The 17,008-nt window shown below is 43.2% G+C and overlaps 1 protein-coding gene across 16 annotated transcripts in view; it reads left to right on the top strand.

The window, feature by feature from the left end:
* MICAL3 (microtubule associated monooxygenase, calponin and LIM domain containing 3) overlaps positions 1-17,008 on the top strand; it is a 252,360-nt gene that overhangs the window by 130,083 nt on the left and 105,269 nt on the right. For 11 of the 16 annotated variants that reach the window (XR_010917670.1, XM_067536313.1, XM_067536320.1 and 8 more), the window contains exons 14-19: positions 4,074-4,186; positions 4,788-4,850; positions 5,660-5,833; positions 6,990-7,082; positions 12,678-12,776; positions 14,934-14,990. Coding sequence is in view for 15 of the 16 variants with exons in the window: in XM_067536313.1 (XP_067392414.1) it covers positions 4,074-4,186; positions 4,788-4,850; positions 5,660-5,833; positions 6,990-7,082; positions 12,678-12,776; positions 14,934-14,990 (599 nt within the window). In the remaining variant the exon portion in view is untranslated. Of the gene's footprint in view, positions 1-4,073; positions 4,187-4,787; positions 4,851-5,659; positions 5,834-6,989; positions 12,647-12,677; positions 12,777-14,933; positions 14,991-17,008 lie in introns of those variants that run through there. The other 5 variants (XM_067536318.1, XM_067536319.1, XM_067536321.1 and 2 more) reach the window with 5 other exon arrangements.

Below are 17,008 nucleotides of genomic sequence, written 5' to 3'. Positions count from 1 at the left end.
CCCTCCTTGGTATAATCAGTCCTGGATCTCTCACCTGTTCCCTTATGGTCTGCCCCAATGGCCATATTGGGACCCTGGGGCAATTTACTGCCATCAATTCTCTGAAGTACCCAGCACTTGCAGGGAACACCAGGGTCAGTGCTGTCTCTTTTCTTGCTTCTCAAACATCTCCTCCTGCATGGAGATTGCTGTAGAGAGGAATGGAGGTATGACCCTGAAATTGTTTAAAGTCCTCTACCATAAACAGAGAGGGCATAACCACTTCATCTGGGGAAGGCGATGAAATATTTGTCTGATTTTTAAACAATTTCAGGAGTTGATGAAGGAGTTGACAGGCGCTCTTCAAATCCCATTGGAAAAAGTCCAAGAGACTCAGCATAAGTTGCTGGACATTCTTCACACAACATCATCAGCACAGATAGCTAGAACCTTGTTAGAAACTGCGAAGGCTATTTGGCAGATCTCCAACACAGCCTAGCTAAGAGGGCAAACAAAAAGTAATATGTTCCAACAAGGGGTTCAGAATTATTTCCCCATCCTGCTTCTAATTCCTTAAGTGTGGATGCAGTAAAGGAACACAACAGACAATACCATTCCAAGACTACACCACTTGATAAAGACCAAAAGCTCTTAGATCTCTTTGGTCACAAAAGATACTTGTTTGCTGCCTTGCAATTCAGAATTGCTAATTACCAGGCGATTCTGGCAACATATAACCATATTAACTATTCAAAATTTAATTCATTTATTGAACACCTCCCACAAGAACAGAGGGAACAATTTCAGGACCTCATTGCAGAGGGACAGCTTCTTGCAAGGGCAACTTTGCAAGCTTCTGCCAATCCCTCTGACACAGCAGCCCACTCTATCTCCATAGTTGTAGTCATGCGTCGAGACTTGTGGCTACAGTTCTTAGGTTTTCAGTATGAAATTCATAAAGGACCAACCCTTTGGTCTCAGATTTTTCTGAGACTCCACTGCTGACTCCCTATATTCACTGAGAGACTGTAGGACAACCCTTTGTTTGCTGGGCATGTGTATTCCTGATAAATAAGTAGAGATTTAGTCTCTCTCAAACAGCTCAGAGATCTTGCCTAGCTCAGTTTCCCATCTTCCATAGAGCTTTGGAGCCACCTAAAAAGAAATTCAGAATGCAGAGGGGAAAGTTTTTAATCACTGCATCTGGGTCAACGCAGCAGCCATTATCTACAAAGTGTTTGTTTTGATGCCTCAGTCAAGAGCCACCAATCCCCCCACGATCTGGATTTGATGTTATACTGCCCACCCCATCCTCCCAAGTTCTGAGGATTGTCTCTTTCATTTCGGCATCATGGGAGCAGATTACCTCCAGATGTTATTGGAGGTTTACATTAGGCTACTCCATCCATTTTCACTCCATATCTCTCTCCCACCTTCCTTTCCCATCTCTTTTCAGGACCCATCTCACAAGCTGCTCTTAAGACAAAAGGCTGTCTCCCTCCTTCACTTAGGACCCATGGAACCAGTTCCCACTCAGTACAGAGGAAGCAGATTTTACTCCAAGTACTTCCTCATTCCTAAAAAGAAGGGCGAGTAGAGGCCAATTGTAGATCTCAGGATGTTGAATACCTTTGTCAAGGTACAAAAATTCAAAATGGTAACACTTGTAGTTATTGTTCCATCCCTGGATCCAGGAGACTGTTTTGCAACCTTGACCTTCAAGATACATATCTTCATGTCACAACACAACCTCTTGCAAGAGATTCCTATGGTTTGTCATATGTCAGGCCCACTATCGGTATAGAGTCCTACCTTTCAGTCGCTGCACAGCTTCACCAATGGGGAGCAATTGTCTTCCCATACCTGGACAATTGGCTTTTAAAAAGGCATTTCTGTGTGGAAGTTCAAACAGTGATAAGCAGCAGGGCTATGTCTCTTTCACATGCTCGGCCTTCAGCTCAATACAGCAAAGTCCTGCCTCCTACCTCTACAGCAGATAGAGTTTATAGAAGCCACTGTCAGTGCCTTTGTATCCAGATCCTATCTACCAGGAGACAGATTTCTCATTCTGATGCATTTAATCGCACAAGTTCAAGTGATCCCACAAGCTACCACCAGAACGTGCCTGCAGCTCCTTGCACAAATGGCAGAGTGTACCTTCATCACTTTACACCCCCACTTACATCCACACTGATTTTAAGCCTGGCTCAGGACAGTTTTTATACCTGCAACAGAGACAGTCTGAACAAATTACTGTCTGTTCCCCGCCATGTGATAATCTCTCTCAACTGATGGAACAATCCAGGCAAGGTGTGCTCAGGGGTTCCCTTTAACCATCCCCCTCCCACTGTCACAATAATTTGACACACCTTTCCTAGGCTGGGGAGCTCATCTACAGAACCTACCAGGCCAGGACGGGTGTGGTTTCCTTACCTACATTGCCTCTTTCCAACTGGCCATCCATCTGCTGCTGATATCTTTTCACTCAGGATTCGAGGAATGTTTGTCACCCAACTTGAATACTCTATGATTCAGGGAATGGTTTCTAGATGGTTCTTGGGGTCAGAACTCTCCTGTTTCAGAGAGGTTCAAGAAGTCCAGTTGAACAGTAGAAAGTATTCCACCAGGATTACTTACCTTCAGCGATGAAAAAGATATTACCATTGGTGCACTCACTGTCATCTAACTCGTGCTAAGTGTCCTATCCCAGAGGTTCTAGAATACTTTTTCACTCTGGAGCAAAGAGGTCTCTTTTTGAGCTCTATTAACATTCATCTGGAGGAGGCCATCAAAGCATTCCATTCTCCTGTGGAAGGTTTCTGAATATTTGCTGACCCTGCAATTTCCAGATTCATCAATGAGTTATCCAGCCTCTTCCCAAATGTTAGAGAGCCCACTCCAACTTGGGATTTGAACCTAGTTCTTAGTTCCCTGATGAAACTTCCTTTAAGCCATTACCCCCTTTTAAACCTTTCCATGAAAACCACCTTTTCAGCAGCAATGACCTCTTCTGGAATAGTTGGTGAATTAGAGGCTTTAATGGTTGACCTTCTAACACACACACACTGTTTTCTTTAAGGATAAGGTATCCCTCTAACCACACCTGTGGTTCTTACTTATAGTCGTCTCAGACCTTTATGTCAATCACACAATTTTGTCATCTGGTTTTCTACCCTAAACTTCATCAAACTGGGGAGGATTCTGCCCCTCACCCCTTAGATATTAGGAAAGTGCTAGTATATTATTTGGACAGGACTATATTTTTTTGAGTTTCTCTGAGGCTATTTGGGTCTATCATGGACAGAGGTTCTGTGGCCTGCGTTATGCAGGAAGTCAGAGTTGATTATAATTCTGACTTTAAAATCTGAGTCTGAGTCTTCCTTGGTGCTAACAAGCAACCTTCTAGCAGCATTAGGAGCCAGCGCAAGGGTTTAATAAGCAGAAACTGAGCTACCCTCTCACCCACAAAAGAGTAGACAACAGAACTGTGTGTAAAAAAGCTAGCACAGGTGCTGCTTTTGCTGTGCTTGTTATGAATAGGGTTTTAGCCTCGGACTGTCAATCCAGTATCTTTCACTAGTACTAAACTCACGTCAGAATTATTAAACAATTTCCTTGCTCTCTTGTTGCTGCTAAGGGTTGGTCTGTCATTGCTAGTGTGAGGCTCCTAGCCAGCAGTCATTCAGTAGTTAATTTTAGAAACTCTGACAGAGCTTTATATTTATTACAATGCTTGGATTTTGTATATAACTCTAAGTTAGTGGAATGAAGGCCTGAAACATTGTATTTTTGTTAACTGGAACGGAAAGATGTAGTCATGGAGTTTACGTCCAAGTTTGACCTATTTAAACTCTGACTATCTTGAGCACTTAGAGAACCTGGGAGGGAAAAAATGCATTTGCCAAATGGAAAAGGGCAAAACTATTCAGAAAGAAATTGATTTTGAAGTTTCTAAGAGCATTTTATATGGAGAGCGTTAAAAAAAGAAAAGACATGCTAAAGAATGATTGAGTCTCTTCTTATTGTTTCTTAGCTATCGTTAACTACGCAAAGGTTTCTGTGCATTCACTGGCACCACCTATTTCTGTTCACAGAGAATCTGGACCTGAACGCAGAAGAGAAAGCTGCTCTAATTGCCAGTACCAAGTCTCCAATCTCTTTTCTTAGTAAACTGGGGCAGAGTATCTCCCGGAAGCGAACTCCAAAGGTAGCCAGACTGTGCTGTGTATACTTTAACCCTGAGAACATTGGAATTTGTCAGGCTGACAGCCAAATAGGTGCTAAGAAGGGTGGGGTTTGTCTGTCAATCAGTCACTCAGTCAGTCTCCAAAGGATAGAGTGGTTTTAGGCTTATTAGCATTGTACATTTCATGAGTCCTTTAATTGCAGCACTGAATTCAGAATGGGTGCTTTCACATAATGAAATACTTTATTCTTAACATTAGAGCACTATTCAGGGACTTTAGGTTGGGAGAAGGGTGAAAAATAGAAGGGAGGGTCATTCTATGCTGTTGGCTTAAGTGCAAAGTATTTTCTGTACTGTTAAATACCTGCTGTTTCTCCTCTTGACTCACTGAAACGCTCCAAGAATGACAAGCTGTATTCAGATAAGAAGGCTTGGTTCCCTAGATGAGGACCAATAGCTGCAGGGAACCACCTTTCCTACAGATGGGAAATGAGCATAGAGAATCAGCCAGCAATAATTCAAACACTTGTGTATGCACTGACATGATTCATTATGAGCCAGAGAGTTAAAAAAAAATAAAATAAAAAAAAAAAAAAAATCAGCAGTTTTCCTCCTGTTGCAGGATAAAAAGGAGAAGGAACTGGATGGTGCAGGAAAGAGGAGAAAGACCAGCCAGTCAGAGGATGTAAGTATTGTAGTAGGGAACATGCCTACGTGAAAGAGTATGTGATCGATTCCCTGTTTCCACACTCAACCCCTTGTATTTTTAGCAGGTTCTTTTCTTCATGCTCTGTTCCCAGGATGTTCCCCTACTCCCCAGATATTCCACTCAAGTAGAACCTTATGTGGGATTTTTTTTAGAATGAAGTCAGAGCTTACACTTTGTCATGTACAGAGCCAGCTACATCAGGCACTTACTAAATAAATAGTACATTGAACATTTAATGTCAGAAAATCCCTTACATCAAACACACTCTAATGATTTTGGTTAGAGTGCAGAGGAGTAGCATGGTCAGATGCTAAGCTGGCATGGGATGTTAGCAATTCCATCCAAGTAAAAGGTAGAACCTGGATTTTCAGGGGAGTGAAGCTGGCTGCAGAATCGGTGTATAAAACACTTGCAGTACGTCACACATGGCACACCTACAGTTAAGAGTGTGCATCCAGATAGGAACTGCTAAGCGAAGGGCTGCCATCTTGGGTTCTCAATGAGTGCTTGAAGCAGCTCATATTCTTACGTTCACAGGCTCATGAGAGCTTCTCAATTACGGGTCTCTTCAGTGGAACAGTGTAGCAATAAAATATGAAGCAAGAGGATGCAGGTAGCTGGAGAGGAATTTGGTGAGCAGTAAGGCTGACTAGAAGAAAGAACGAGAACTTGGAAGTGTGGGTTAATGGATTTGGGTTCTGCTATACTGAATTGCAGAAGTTTTCTGTGAAGGAAAAGTCCCATTTGGAAAGTTTCCATTTATTCTAGTTTGTACTGGTTATTAGGAGGAAGCCCCCCGAAGCTACAGGGAGGAGAGGACCATGCTTGTGAGTGCCCTGACAGAGAGGAGAATTGATGCTGCCATCGGGAACCAGAACAAGGTGAAGTCCATGGCAACCCAGCTGCTGGCCAAATTCGAGGAGAATGCACCAGTGCAGACCACAGGTTCACGGAGACAGGTAGGATATACCTTTATATTCTGAAGCCTCCGCCAACAAGCTTTAACCCAAATTTGGGTAGTAGAACCCTTTTATTTTGGAGATGATGAGGAATGCTTGAGCTGGGACAGTAAAACGATGCACTCTTTAAGACTGGACTCTGGTTTTGCACTTCCACCCAGGTTAGATGCAAGAGGAAGAGTACAAGAGATTTCGGGCCAGATTTCTAAGGGTATTTAGGCACCTAAAGATGCCGACAGGCACTGTAGAATTTTCAAAAATACCTAAATGTCTAAGTCCCATTGATTTCAATGTGAGTTAAGTGCATAGTTGCTTTTGAAAATACAGTAGGTGCCTAAGTAAGTACCTTTAAAAATCTGACCTTTGTGGTAACTTTGTCCGTTGAAGTGAGGGCCACATTGGGGCCATAGTGTTTGTGAATTTAAACAAGGAGAACACATTCTCTTATGCTATTATTCTGTTCCAGAGGTGAGAAAAGTCTTTGTAGGGACTGGTTTGTTTGAATTCACAGTTCCAGAAAGACAATACTGCTTTATATTATAAAACCACCCCCATCTCCATACACCATTTTCCATGCTGCTTTTGGCTGGAAGAGAATGAGATTGGTGGAGAGGTGAGCTTTTTCCTGGTGAATTCTGTAACACTTGTTCCTTGCAATATGTCCTGCGTGGCCATAGAATGGAGATTTCCCATGGTCATTGATCTTAAACCATAACACCCAGTGCTTTGTCCATGGGAAAAGCTGGACCTGATCATCTGGGAGTTGCCATTACAGCCAGATCTCCTGTGTCGTTCCCTCTGATGTTGCCTGCTTGGACGTAGGATAGAGCTATGTTTAACTGCGGAAGAGTAGAGTAAAGGTCACCACTTAGTTAATGTTTACTTAATCACTATGCTGAACAGAAGAAACAGTGAGAACATGGGAGAGGAGCTACAAAAATCTTAATAAGCTCCATTTTTATTTTGCTTGATTTTTCTTTAAATTTTACTTGATAATTAATTCTTCCCCACCCCATTTTTTTCTTCCACATGTCTGTCTGTCTCACTGTCTAATGTCCTTCCACTCCTTCGTTGCTTTCTTTCTGAGTGCCTTTTGCTATTTTATTTTGTTCCTCTGGAATCCCATCCTGCATTCCCTATGACCTGCATGTAACAGCCAGTCCTGCCTTATCAGGAACGTGTTCACAACCAGATATCCTGCAGACAGCGAGAGCAGGGTCGCCTTGCTCCCATGCCTCAGTGGAAACAGGTAAACCAATAAAATGAATGTGATATGACATCCACAAAAGATCTCACCTGCCCCACTGCTTCCTTTCTTTACTGACCCCTCTTTGGCACCCCTGTGCAAAGACCTTTGGTTTAAAATACTGAATAATAGTGAGTGAGATTGAGATCTCTCTCTAGGAGTTGTTTAGTATTTCAAGAAGGCTTAAGTAATCATAATTTCTTTCTCTCCTTCACCGTCTTCCCTGTCAGTGGATATTTTAACAGGAATTTTTCCTTCAAATGTAGCTTAGTATGGACTTCCAAAGTAGAATACCATCCACATGAAATATGAGCAGTGCCTCAAAAATGAATATACCCAAGTGATTCTATCAGGAATTGGAGTTGAGTGAAATATACCTACGGCACCACTGAAGCGCTTCCTTAGCAGCAGGAAATAAAATTTGCTGCCTGATAATTTCTTTTCTGAGTATCCAGGCTTGCTATTCCTACAGTGGATTTTATCTGGTTTGCAGTTTCAGGAGACCTATGTCACTATGGTGGGGTTTGTTGGTCTTCCCAGTGAGACTGTATCCAGATCTGAAAAGAGGGTTAAAAATTCTCAAACAATGCACAGAAATTGTAATAAGCAAGCTTTCCTGGCCTCCCCTCCATCTCCAGAGTGTGGCAGATTTTTGTCTTACTGTGAATTTAAAGAAACTTTGGACTTTCAGTCACAGAGTAGGTCAGAAGGGGAAGCCTGGGTACTTGGAAAAGAAAAATCACCAGATACCAAATTTTACCTTCTCTCTTATGTATTTTGGCTTACTATCCTTGTAGTGGGGGTTCAAGCAGCAGTGAAATCCGAAGGGTAGACTTTTACAATTCCTTACTTGCACACAGGCAGGGTTACTCATTGCACTGACTCTGGTTCCCATGTTCTTAATAAAAGTGGCCTCATTCCCTCTATGAGATAGTAGTCATAAAGGTATAGTTTTGGTGGCAGCGCTCAGAGAAAGGGATTCACATCTATCTTTTTCTAATCTCAATATGATGAGAGCACACTTTTCAGATGGGAGGAGGAAGAGAACTCCAGTTTTGCTCACTTCCTCAAAGTTTGTGGATTCATGGTGAACTCTGTTAAAAAACCAGAACAAAAATAAAAGCTTAGCCCCACTCAAACAATCCAGCACTTTTGAAGTCATGTACAATGATTAAAACCAAGCTGCGCCAGGCTTCTCTCCAAGGTAAGAGAACCAAATAAAGGTTATTATACACTATGATAGGTCTGGTAAGAGCCTCTATCTTTCATAGCACTAGTAAGCCTGTGTGCTGGTATGTAGAAATCTCCTGACTCTCTGCTTCCTTCCATGATTCCTGCTATCTCTTCCCTCAAAAGATCCCGTTCACCTCCACTGAAAAAAGAGCTCTTACTTTGGAAGGCCTCTCTTTTTAATCCAGTGGTTAATCAAGAGCAGTTTCAGGCACCCAGTGAGGGAATTGGACAGGATCATCATTAGCATGGATTCCAGCCTTTGGGAATCTTTCATGTAACCTGATACAGGAGAAAGAGTCTCAGGAAGAAGTGAAGAGGAGCATAAACTGGCTACACCTCTGGGCCATTTGACTAGCCTTGCTTCTGTTGCAAAACCAAGTAAAGCTGGGTCTGAATTACACCATTTGCCTTTCTCAAGAAAGGAAGGTGAAGATTTGTGTTTTAGCTTCTGGATGAGTCCCTGCAACACTATGGCACTTTCCCTGCCTTTTGAATTTTAACCACCAAGACTCTAGATTTAACCCTTTTATAGGGAAGGGTAACTGAGGTCTGAGAGATTCACATGAATGGCTTATCCTTGCCCAGTTTCTTTGTGGCTAAGCAGCAGAGGCTGGACAGCCTTTGTTTCCTAATTTGATTATAATTTTCTCCTCACCAGACAGAACAGGGATCCTGAGTGAGGCAGGTGAGTCACACTCACTTGGGCTTTGTCTCCACTATGGAATTAAAATAAAAAAAACAAAAAACCCTGCTGTTACCATTTGTGCAGCTGGACTGGTGTTGTTGCCGATGGTAGCCCTAGAATAGGGGTAATGTAGTGCAAGTCTTTGGCTGGACCTGTTTTTACTGTTGACTATTATTAAAGATATTTTTCAGAAGATTTAACTAACATGGTGGTAGTCAGTGTGGTCTACAAAATTACCTAGTGTGTAGGCACTGCCTCTGAGGCCTCTTCTGGATTAGGTGCTCAAACTTTGCTGGCCTTTTCTTTGATAGACTTCAGTGTCCTGACAGGAAGGTCCAGCTTTTGTGCTGGGCTTTGCTGTGTTTTCCATGCTGGGTAATTGAGGTGGAGAGGGGGAATAGCAATTGGGCTCACAGTGGGGCAAAATCTTCAGGGCACAGTGGAGAGCATATCCCTGCAGTCTGTACTCCAGAAGTTGGGGACAGAGAGACTGGCTGGCGTTGGGGAGCAAAGTGACCCAGTTGCCTGTTTGAGTGCCCATAGCCTTTGGACTGTTTTTGCAGCAGGGTTCTTTCTGTGCTGAATTGGGAGATCAAAGAACTTTTGTTGGCACCCTGCAGTCAGTTGCTGTGGTGGCTGAGGCATGGGCCATCAGGAGGCCCTCCATGATGTTCAGAAGCCACTTTGCAGGAGTTTCTGTTGTAGGAGGCTGTCTCCGAAGCAGTGCTTGGACTCGCTCCTGAGGTATCCTGCTGCTGGTTGAGAGGAACAGCAAGAGCAGGTAGCTCTTGCACCAGTGCTGGAGCTGCGCTCTGTGGCACTGCTAGGAACTCCAGCTGAGGTGCTGTTTTCTGGGCCACAGGTTCCATAGTGAGGTTGGGGCCAAACTGCCAGTAACTGTTACTAGAGCTGCTATTTGGAATAATGCTTCTGCTGATGAGCTTGTGATGAGATTGTGCTTTCTAGAAGGAGTTGCTCATGGATGCGGAAGGGGCGGAATATTTTTGTGTGGCACAGTTGCAGGGGAGTTCACACACAGCATCTCTTTGTACTTGACTGTGCCTGAGATGCTCTGGACAGCAGGTGCCCCTTGCTTTGAAGAGGGGACAAATACGAAGGCAAAGTAGGATCCCTATAGCTGAGGGAAAATAAGTGGTCTGGGAACTGGCTAGTGCCCTTGCCAACAGTTAGAATGAACTGGAGATTCTTCCAGAATAGGAAACCAATCCCCTTCCCACCAATTTGGCAGGTCTGGTTCCGCATCCTGAAGTTACAAGGCAGAGGAAAACCTACTACAAGACCAATGAGACTAGATGCAAGAGAGAAAATCAGGCCAGTGGGAGGTGGTCATAACTGCTGGTAGAAAAGCTGTGTATTCCCTGGGCTGTGACCTGCTCATGTCTATCAGGTGCACTGCATTAGCAATACTCATGCTGCAGGACAAGGCCAGAATTCTGCTCTGCTCTGTGGTTGACAGACCTTGTTGGCCAGCAGTGTCATGCAGCTTGAGATGCAAGATGTTTCTTAGTCTTATCCTGGTAAGAAAAGACCCTGAGGAAGCAGGTAATCCTGGCCAAGACTGTTCTGAAGCATATTTTCTTTTTCTTTGTTACTGGGTCTTGATGGTTGTAAAGGATGAACTCCATACACGATCAGACCCTTCTCCATACCTGTCCCTGTGGCATTGCAGTAACACGCTTATTACTAGTAAGAAGTGGTGGTATGGAGGCAACTGCATCTGTAAAGGGAATGAAGTTATTTCCATTTCAGGATGTGAATTGTGAAGTGAGGAAACTTTAAAGAACCCAGCAAGATCAAGCTCCTCCCGTCTGCCCCTCCTCCACATCCAGACTGCCCTGCATTTTCTTCATGACTTGAACTAGATCCAGTTTGAGGATGGGCTTTGCTAAGCTATATGTTCAAGGGGATGTTAAATCTATTTTTATGCTGTATGAGTTAGAGCACCTTGTTTGGATTTAGCAGCAGCTGGTAATGTACAAGCTTGAGGTGTGTACACATGCACGCTTAAAGTATATTTAGCGTTCATATGACGGTAATTTCTTTGAAGACATCTATATTGTTCTTTTGGGTCGGTTAATCACACCAAGTGAATTCATCATTTTATAAAATAGCTTACGTGGCTTCTGTCCTGTTGCTTCCATAACTGAACATGAGGTGCTGGAAAGCAGTGTGGTGTATTTGAGAAGATGCCCCTACAGTTTGAGTGTGGTTGCTGTGAACTAGTCTGCTACACTTAATTTTGTCCTGGTTTCCACATTTTAATTTGTGGTCATCCCGTAGTTTCTGCCACAGCATCATAAGCCTCCTTGCAGCAGCAGGGTGCATAATGTACAAGTGCAAACTCACTGGTGTGTGTAAGGTGGAGGCTGTATGTACGTTTTCTTTCTCTGCAAATCTCTGAAACTGGTCCTCCTGGAATGGTCACTTGGAGGAAAATAGAGATGTTGCAGTAGAAACCCTCTCCTGTAGTTCCATGGGATGCTGAAGACATGTAATGACTGAGTTGATGGGATGACCACATTCATCAGGAGCTGAGACATTGAGGGAATGAAAGGAAACTTACAACAGCTTTGATTTCCATATGACTTGACCTATTTTTTGTAACACGTTTGTTGAAATCTGATGTCTGTCTCTTTCTGCCTTCATAAACCCATCTTTGCTTTTGTATACTCAGAAATGCATCCTGCTGGAGGATTGGGCACATTCCTGTTCCATTTTATGGATTCTGTCTGATGCCACTGTGTGATATTTTGCTACTTAATAGGGGACAAATACACAACCTTTCCCTCCAGACCTCAAAATTCACATGAGTTAAACTTTGCAGGGCCCCTATTTCAGATGTACTGGAGAGGGGAGACACAAAGAAGGTGGGGAGCTAGGATATCTAAAAAGGGGTATATGGGGAGGACGTATAAAACAGAAATGGGCTCTGACATGTAAAACACAGGTGAGAAATGGGGGGAGTTTCTTTTGGTTTTTTTTTAAGCGAGTAAGAAACGAAGCACACCAGAAAAGAGAAGGAAAAAGCAACATGCATGTTATGTCACATTTAGATTAGCCAGATTACTTCTACATCTTAATTCCTACACTTCACTGTATTGTTTTCTGGTAGGCACCCCAAAGCTTTTGTAAATTTATGTGAGGTGGGGGGAGTTGAAGATGAGAGCAGAATGTCGTTATTGATAAGACTTGAATCATGTTGCTGCTGAACATTGTGCATGTGTAATTAGGCTAACAGGAGGGATATTTTTAATCATTACATGGCAGTGGTAGATTTCTCCTGCTGCCTGGAGAATAGCTGATCTGTGCTTTATATAAAGTCGTGCACTTCACTGGTGGTGAGGCTGCAAAGCAAAGATATTGATTATTGATAGTGAATAGCACATTTAGTGGCTGCCCTTAGACACCTCTGTCAGACTGATCTTTGATAACTCCAGGTCTTGAATCTCAGCGGAAGACTTGAAGCTGCCTGCTCTAGACCGAATTGTGGCTCTAGGTTATTTGAGAGAGGTGGGATATGGCTCAGGGTCCCCCAGAAGATGCACTTCTGAGATTGCGTCCTGACTTGCCAAAGACAATTGTAATGTTCCCTTTAATTTTATTATTATTATTATTATTTCTCTCTCTCTCTCTCATTTTTTTTTCTGCTTTAAATAAAGCTGAGGAATAAGGAGCGTTCTCGGACCTGCCCTAAAAAAGTGATCATGCTCTCTTCCTCCTCCACTCCACCTTCCTCTCCATGGTATCCCAGTCAGCAGGTGATTCACTGTGCATGCTCTCTCCTGCTCTCTCCTCTTTCTTCCTGCTTGCACAGGTCACTAAATCAGTGACTAAATGTTCCCTCTGTTTATAAATTATATATTTCCTTTACCCACATGGACCTCCTAGGTCAGTAGCCCAACTAGACACTGAATATAGTATATCAAAATCTAACCTAAAACTAATTTTTTTTGGCACCGTGGAGATTTTGGGCCTTTTAATTTAGGCTTGTTTTTGTCTACAGCAGCCATTTCCAATTTTGTGTTGCAGAAGAGAGTTTTGAAATGCAAAATGTTAGGGCCAGATTCTGTCTTTAAATGCATGTGCACAACTCTTATTGCAGGGAAGTTACGTGTGTTCGTATCTGAGGTAGAATTTGACCCATTACTACCCTTGGCTGGTTGTTCACCATTCCAAGGCAGTTTTTCCAAAAGAAAGGCTAGTTTGGCTGGAATAGGATGGGAAATGAAGTCAGGTATTCACCTGCCTGTATTTGAGGTTGCAGCTTTCCTTCCCTTCTAGTCCTCTCTTTCCATCCCCATTTCTCATTTAAACAGGTGTGAATGGGCATTTTCCTACCTTGGTCTTGAAAGCCTTTTTCTGGGCCTCTTATATGAGGTACTTTTGTGACTGTCAAAGTGGCAGGTATTTGTGCAGCTTACTCCTCTTGTGCTACTTCTCAGTAGTTTGAGTTCAGTGTGTCTGAATACAGAGATGCAGTACAGATAGAGCAGTTACTCTTACGCTGGGTAGAGGTTATAAAAGCTGCACCTAGAAGTACAGACACATGGATTTGCTGGCCTTCTGCTTAAATATATCTAAAAATGTGAAGACTCTTGCCCTTTGTCAGCTCATATATGGCCAGTATTTCTTTGAGTTGTATTTTGTTAGTCTCCTTCCTTTCCTAATGTGAGGCGCACATGGATTCAACTCCGTGACTCCCTAATATTAATGTTAATTGTACTGCTAAATTCTGAAAACTTGTTTCTATGGATTTGGCTTAATTCCCTTGTACACCTGAAAATTGAGTGAAGACTTGTGTTCTGTGTGCTGCAGCAATTAGGCATAGCAGAATGAGTGAAGGGGAGATATTTAAGCCTGAACTCTGACTTTTCATGACCACTATGATCTGTAAATCAGACCCTTAATATAATAGTGACATGTAGCACCTGCACAGCATTTTGATTCTCAAAGCATTTTAAAGGCATTAACTGATAATCTCTGTGAGATGGGGGAATAATCTCTTGCAGATGGGAGAAACTGAGACAAAGAGGTGGTGATTTGTTTAGTCCGTGGACAGTCGTTTTCTAAGTAGGGAAATTGTCTCCCAGTCCTATGCTTAGTCCACACCTTTCTGAATAAAACACACAAAGTCTTTCAGTTTTAAGTCTTCATCACTCATCACCTCATCCAAATGTCTGGTCCCTCCTGTGTGATTTGCTCATTTATGCCATGACAGCTGACTACTGCTGGAACCAGCTAAGGATTTACCATCTTCCCCCTTATTTTCTCTAGAAGACTTTTTTTAAAACACATCTCTTTGCTCAAGTAAGATTGGAAAACTTTGTCTACTTCCTCCCTTTGGTCTGAGGAATGTTTAGTCCCTTTGTTTCAGAATAAAGCAGATATCAATATCCAATTTGGGGATTCAGTTTTGCGGGCAATAGCTTTTGCTCAGAATGGCCTCTCTTTCTGAGGTTGTCTTGGCCCCTACAATGCCGTTATTCACTCTAGTCTGCGTCCTTTTTAACCTGCTACCTTTTGAAAACTGTATCTCTACACTTCTGACACATTAATTCTGCCACCTTTCCTTTTAAACTTTCCATCTGATGTAATATCACTATGTGAGAGGTACTGAGTGTTCCTATTACCTTCTCATGCTATTGCCAGTTCTTTGGGTAGTAATATATACTGGTTAACTGATCTAATGTCCTAATATAGACCTGTGTGGACTGATCCCTCCCACCCCCCTTCCTTTTCCTCTGAAGATCTAAGTGGTTGATGACAGTTTTTAAAATTCTAGTTCTTAATGAATGCCACAATTTCCCTGCATGATGCTCTCTTTTCTGCCTGCATGGTAGGATGACTCAAATGGAATCTGTCCAGAGTGAGAACTTGGATTGTGGTTGGTTTAAAGCTCATACTTTTACCCACAGACAAACAGGGAGCCTGGTGCTGACCCCACTGAAGAGCAGAGTCCCAGACAGGAAAGGGTAAAAGAGCATGAGCAAATGGCATGGATGGTGATGACACATGCAGTGGCGGGATGTGTGCAATATTCAAGGGAAGTGTTGTGTGGGATGGGGGAAGCAGAGTTATCTCTGTACTGCTATTAACACACCAGAGCTTCTGAAAGTGTTAGGAATGATTATTTTTTGTGGTGTCTGCATAATTACTCACTTAACAAGCATTTACCAACATTGACTGTTTGCTCTTTGCTTTTATTTTGCGTAGATCAGATCTAGCTCCCCCCATTCTTCTCTCTCACCTCTTTTTAATGAAATGTGCTGTGGCTGTAGCAGAACAGGAAGGGTTACATTTTGTGTCCACTCCCGTGCACATGGTTGCATTGTTTCCATGGCTGCTTTCTGGTTCATTAAACAACTGGCATTCCAACCTGCCTCGTGAATGGCCAGGTTACAAGGGAAGATGAGGGGGTTGCTTTACTACAGAGGATAGGAAGCCTGCCTCATAATGAAATGTTTAGCTATCAGTGGGAAGGGTGAAAGGAGGCGTAAATTATGGAAGGAAGTGGGACTACACAGTTGAAAGATCTTGGTTCATATTACCCAGTTAACTGCGTCTTGAAGTTGGTTAGTTGAGAAGTTAAATCATAAGTGGAAGCCAGCTGTAGAATTGCCTTGACTTCCAAAGTATGTCCTCTTCAGCAGTCCCATGCATCTGGGCGGAATGTGTTCAGACCACCATCAGGAGCGTCACAGGCATGTTTGCAGCAACGCAGGAGCCCCTAGTTTTGTAGCCGGCTTTAGTTTTACTTCTGATAAATTGGCATAGTAGGAAGGAGTGGATGGGGTTGACAAGCTGCTTAAAACAGAAAAGGAGAGAAACTGGTTAATGTGTCTGAGTAAGAAAAGCGTGGTAACTGGCTGTCAACACAGTTGTGTGCTCTGTTGTCATAGCTGTGAGCAGTGTAGGTGTAGCCAGGTGGGTCCCTGGATATTAGAGAGAGGGTGGGTGAGGTAATGTCTTTTATTGGTCTCGAAAGCTTGTTTCTCTCACCAACAGAAGTTGCTCCAATAAAAGGTATTACCTCACCCACCTTGTCTGTCTGTTGTCATAGTGCATTTTATCTGGCAGGCCACATAGTCATCAGTTTGGGATTATCTCAACAGACGGAGCCTACTGAAGCTAGGCTACAGATGTTTATACTTCCCATTGGGTTTACTTTTCATCCCCCAAACAAAGTAAGTTACTGGGCATTGCATGGTACTCTGGCTTACTGCCCCATCCAACAGGCCACCGCCTGGTCCCTAGTGGGCATTTTTCAATATCACAAAAGTGCACTGTACAACAGATTAGCAAAATCGGTTCAAGCAGTGCCACGGGGTGTGGCATGTGAGAGTTGAAGCTTATTGCCAAAGCTGTGTTAGAGGGTGAAGTGCAGTAGGAGAGGTTAGGGTAATGGAGTTGCTGGGGCAGGTGTAGGAAGCTTGCATAATGTTTTGCATTATACCTGGCTCTAGCCAATGCTGTCGAGCCCCTTAGTTTTCATAAGCTCTACGTTCACCTACCTTTCTGTATCCCAGCATTTTAAAGGCGCATAGGAGGGCATTGCTGGGAGTCTAGTTCATCCTCTTCCAGAGCTGGACTGCGCTACCCCAAAATGAGTCTTTCTGGGCACAAAGTGTGAGGAGTACAAACAGTTGTGCTAGGTCTGGAAATCTCAGTAAGGAAAATCCTTTAAACAAAAGAACTGGGGTGAGGCAAGCACCAAGGATGGAGCTGCTGTGGGCTCTACAGCCATGCCTTTTGGTTAATGGTGACCTTACTTTGGATGGAAACGCCGGATAGAAGCTGTGCATTTGCTTGATTCTGGCTGCAGAGGGTGAGTTGTGAACAACTGTCTAATTCAGCTGGTCCTCCCTAGCCTTGAGATGCTGAATCGAGACGTTTGTCAGTGCAGAATTCCAGTGCGCGTTGGGTCCCAATTGGAAGAAAGGAAAGAGTCTTCATCTGGGAGCCCTTCTTGCTTTTCTCTTCTGCATGTGGG

Source organism: Emydura macquarii, unplaced genomic scaffold (genome assembly GCF_026122565.2).
Source record: "Emydura macquarii macquarii isolate MOO-44397 ecotype Brisbane River unplaced genomic scaffold, CSIRO-AGI_Emac_v2 contig_3530, whole genome shotgun sequence".
In the NCBI taxonomy this organism is placed as follows: domain Eukaryota; kingdom Metazoa; phylum Chordata; order Testudines; family Chelidae; genus Emydura; species Emydura macquarii.
The sequence above is the reverse complement of the archived record's forward strand: the minus strand, read 5'-3'. Positions and strand labels throughout refer to the sequence as shown.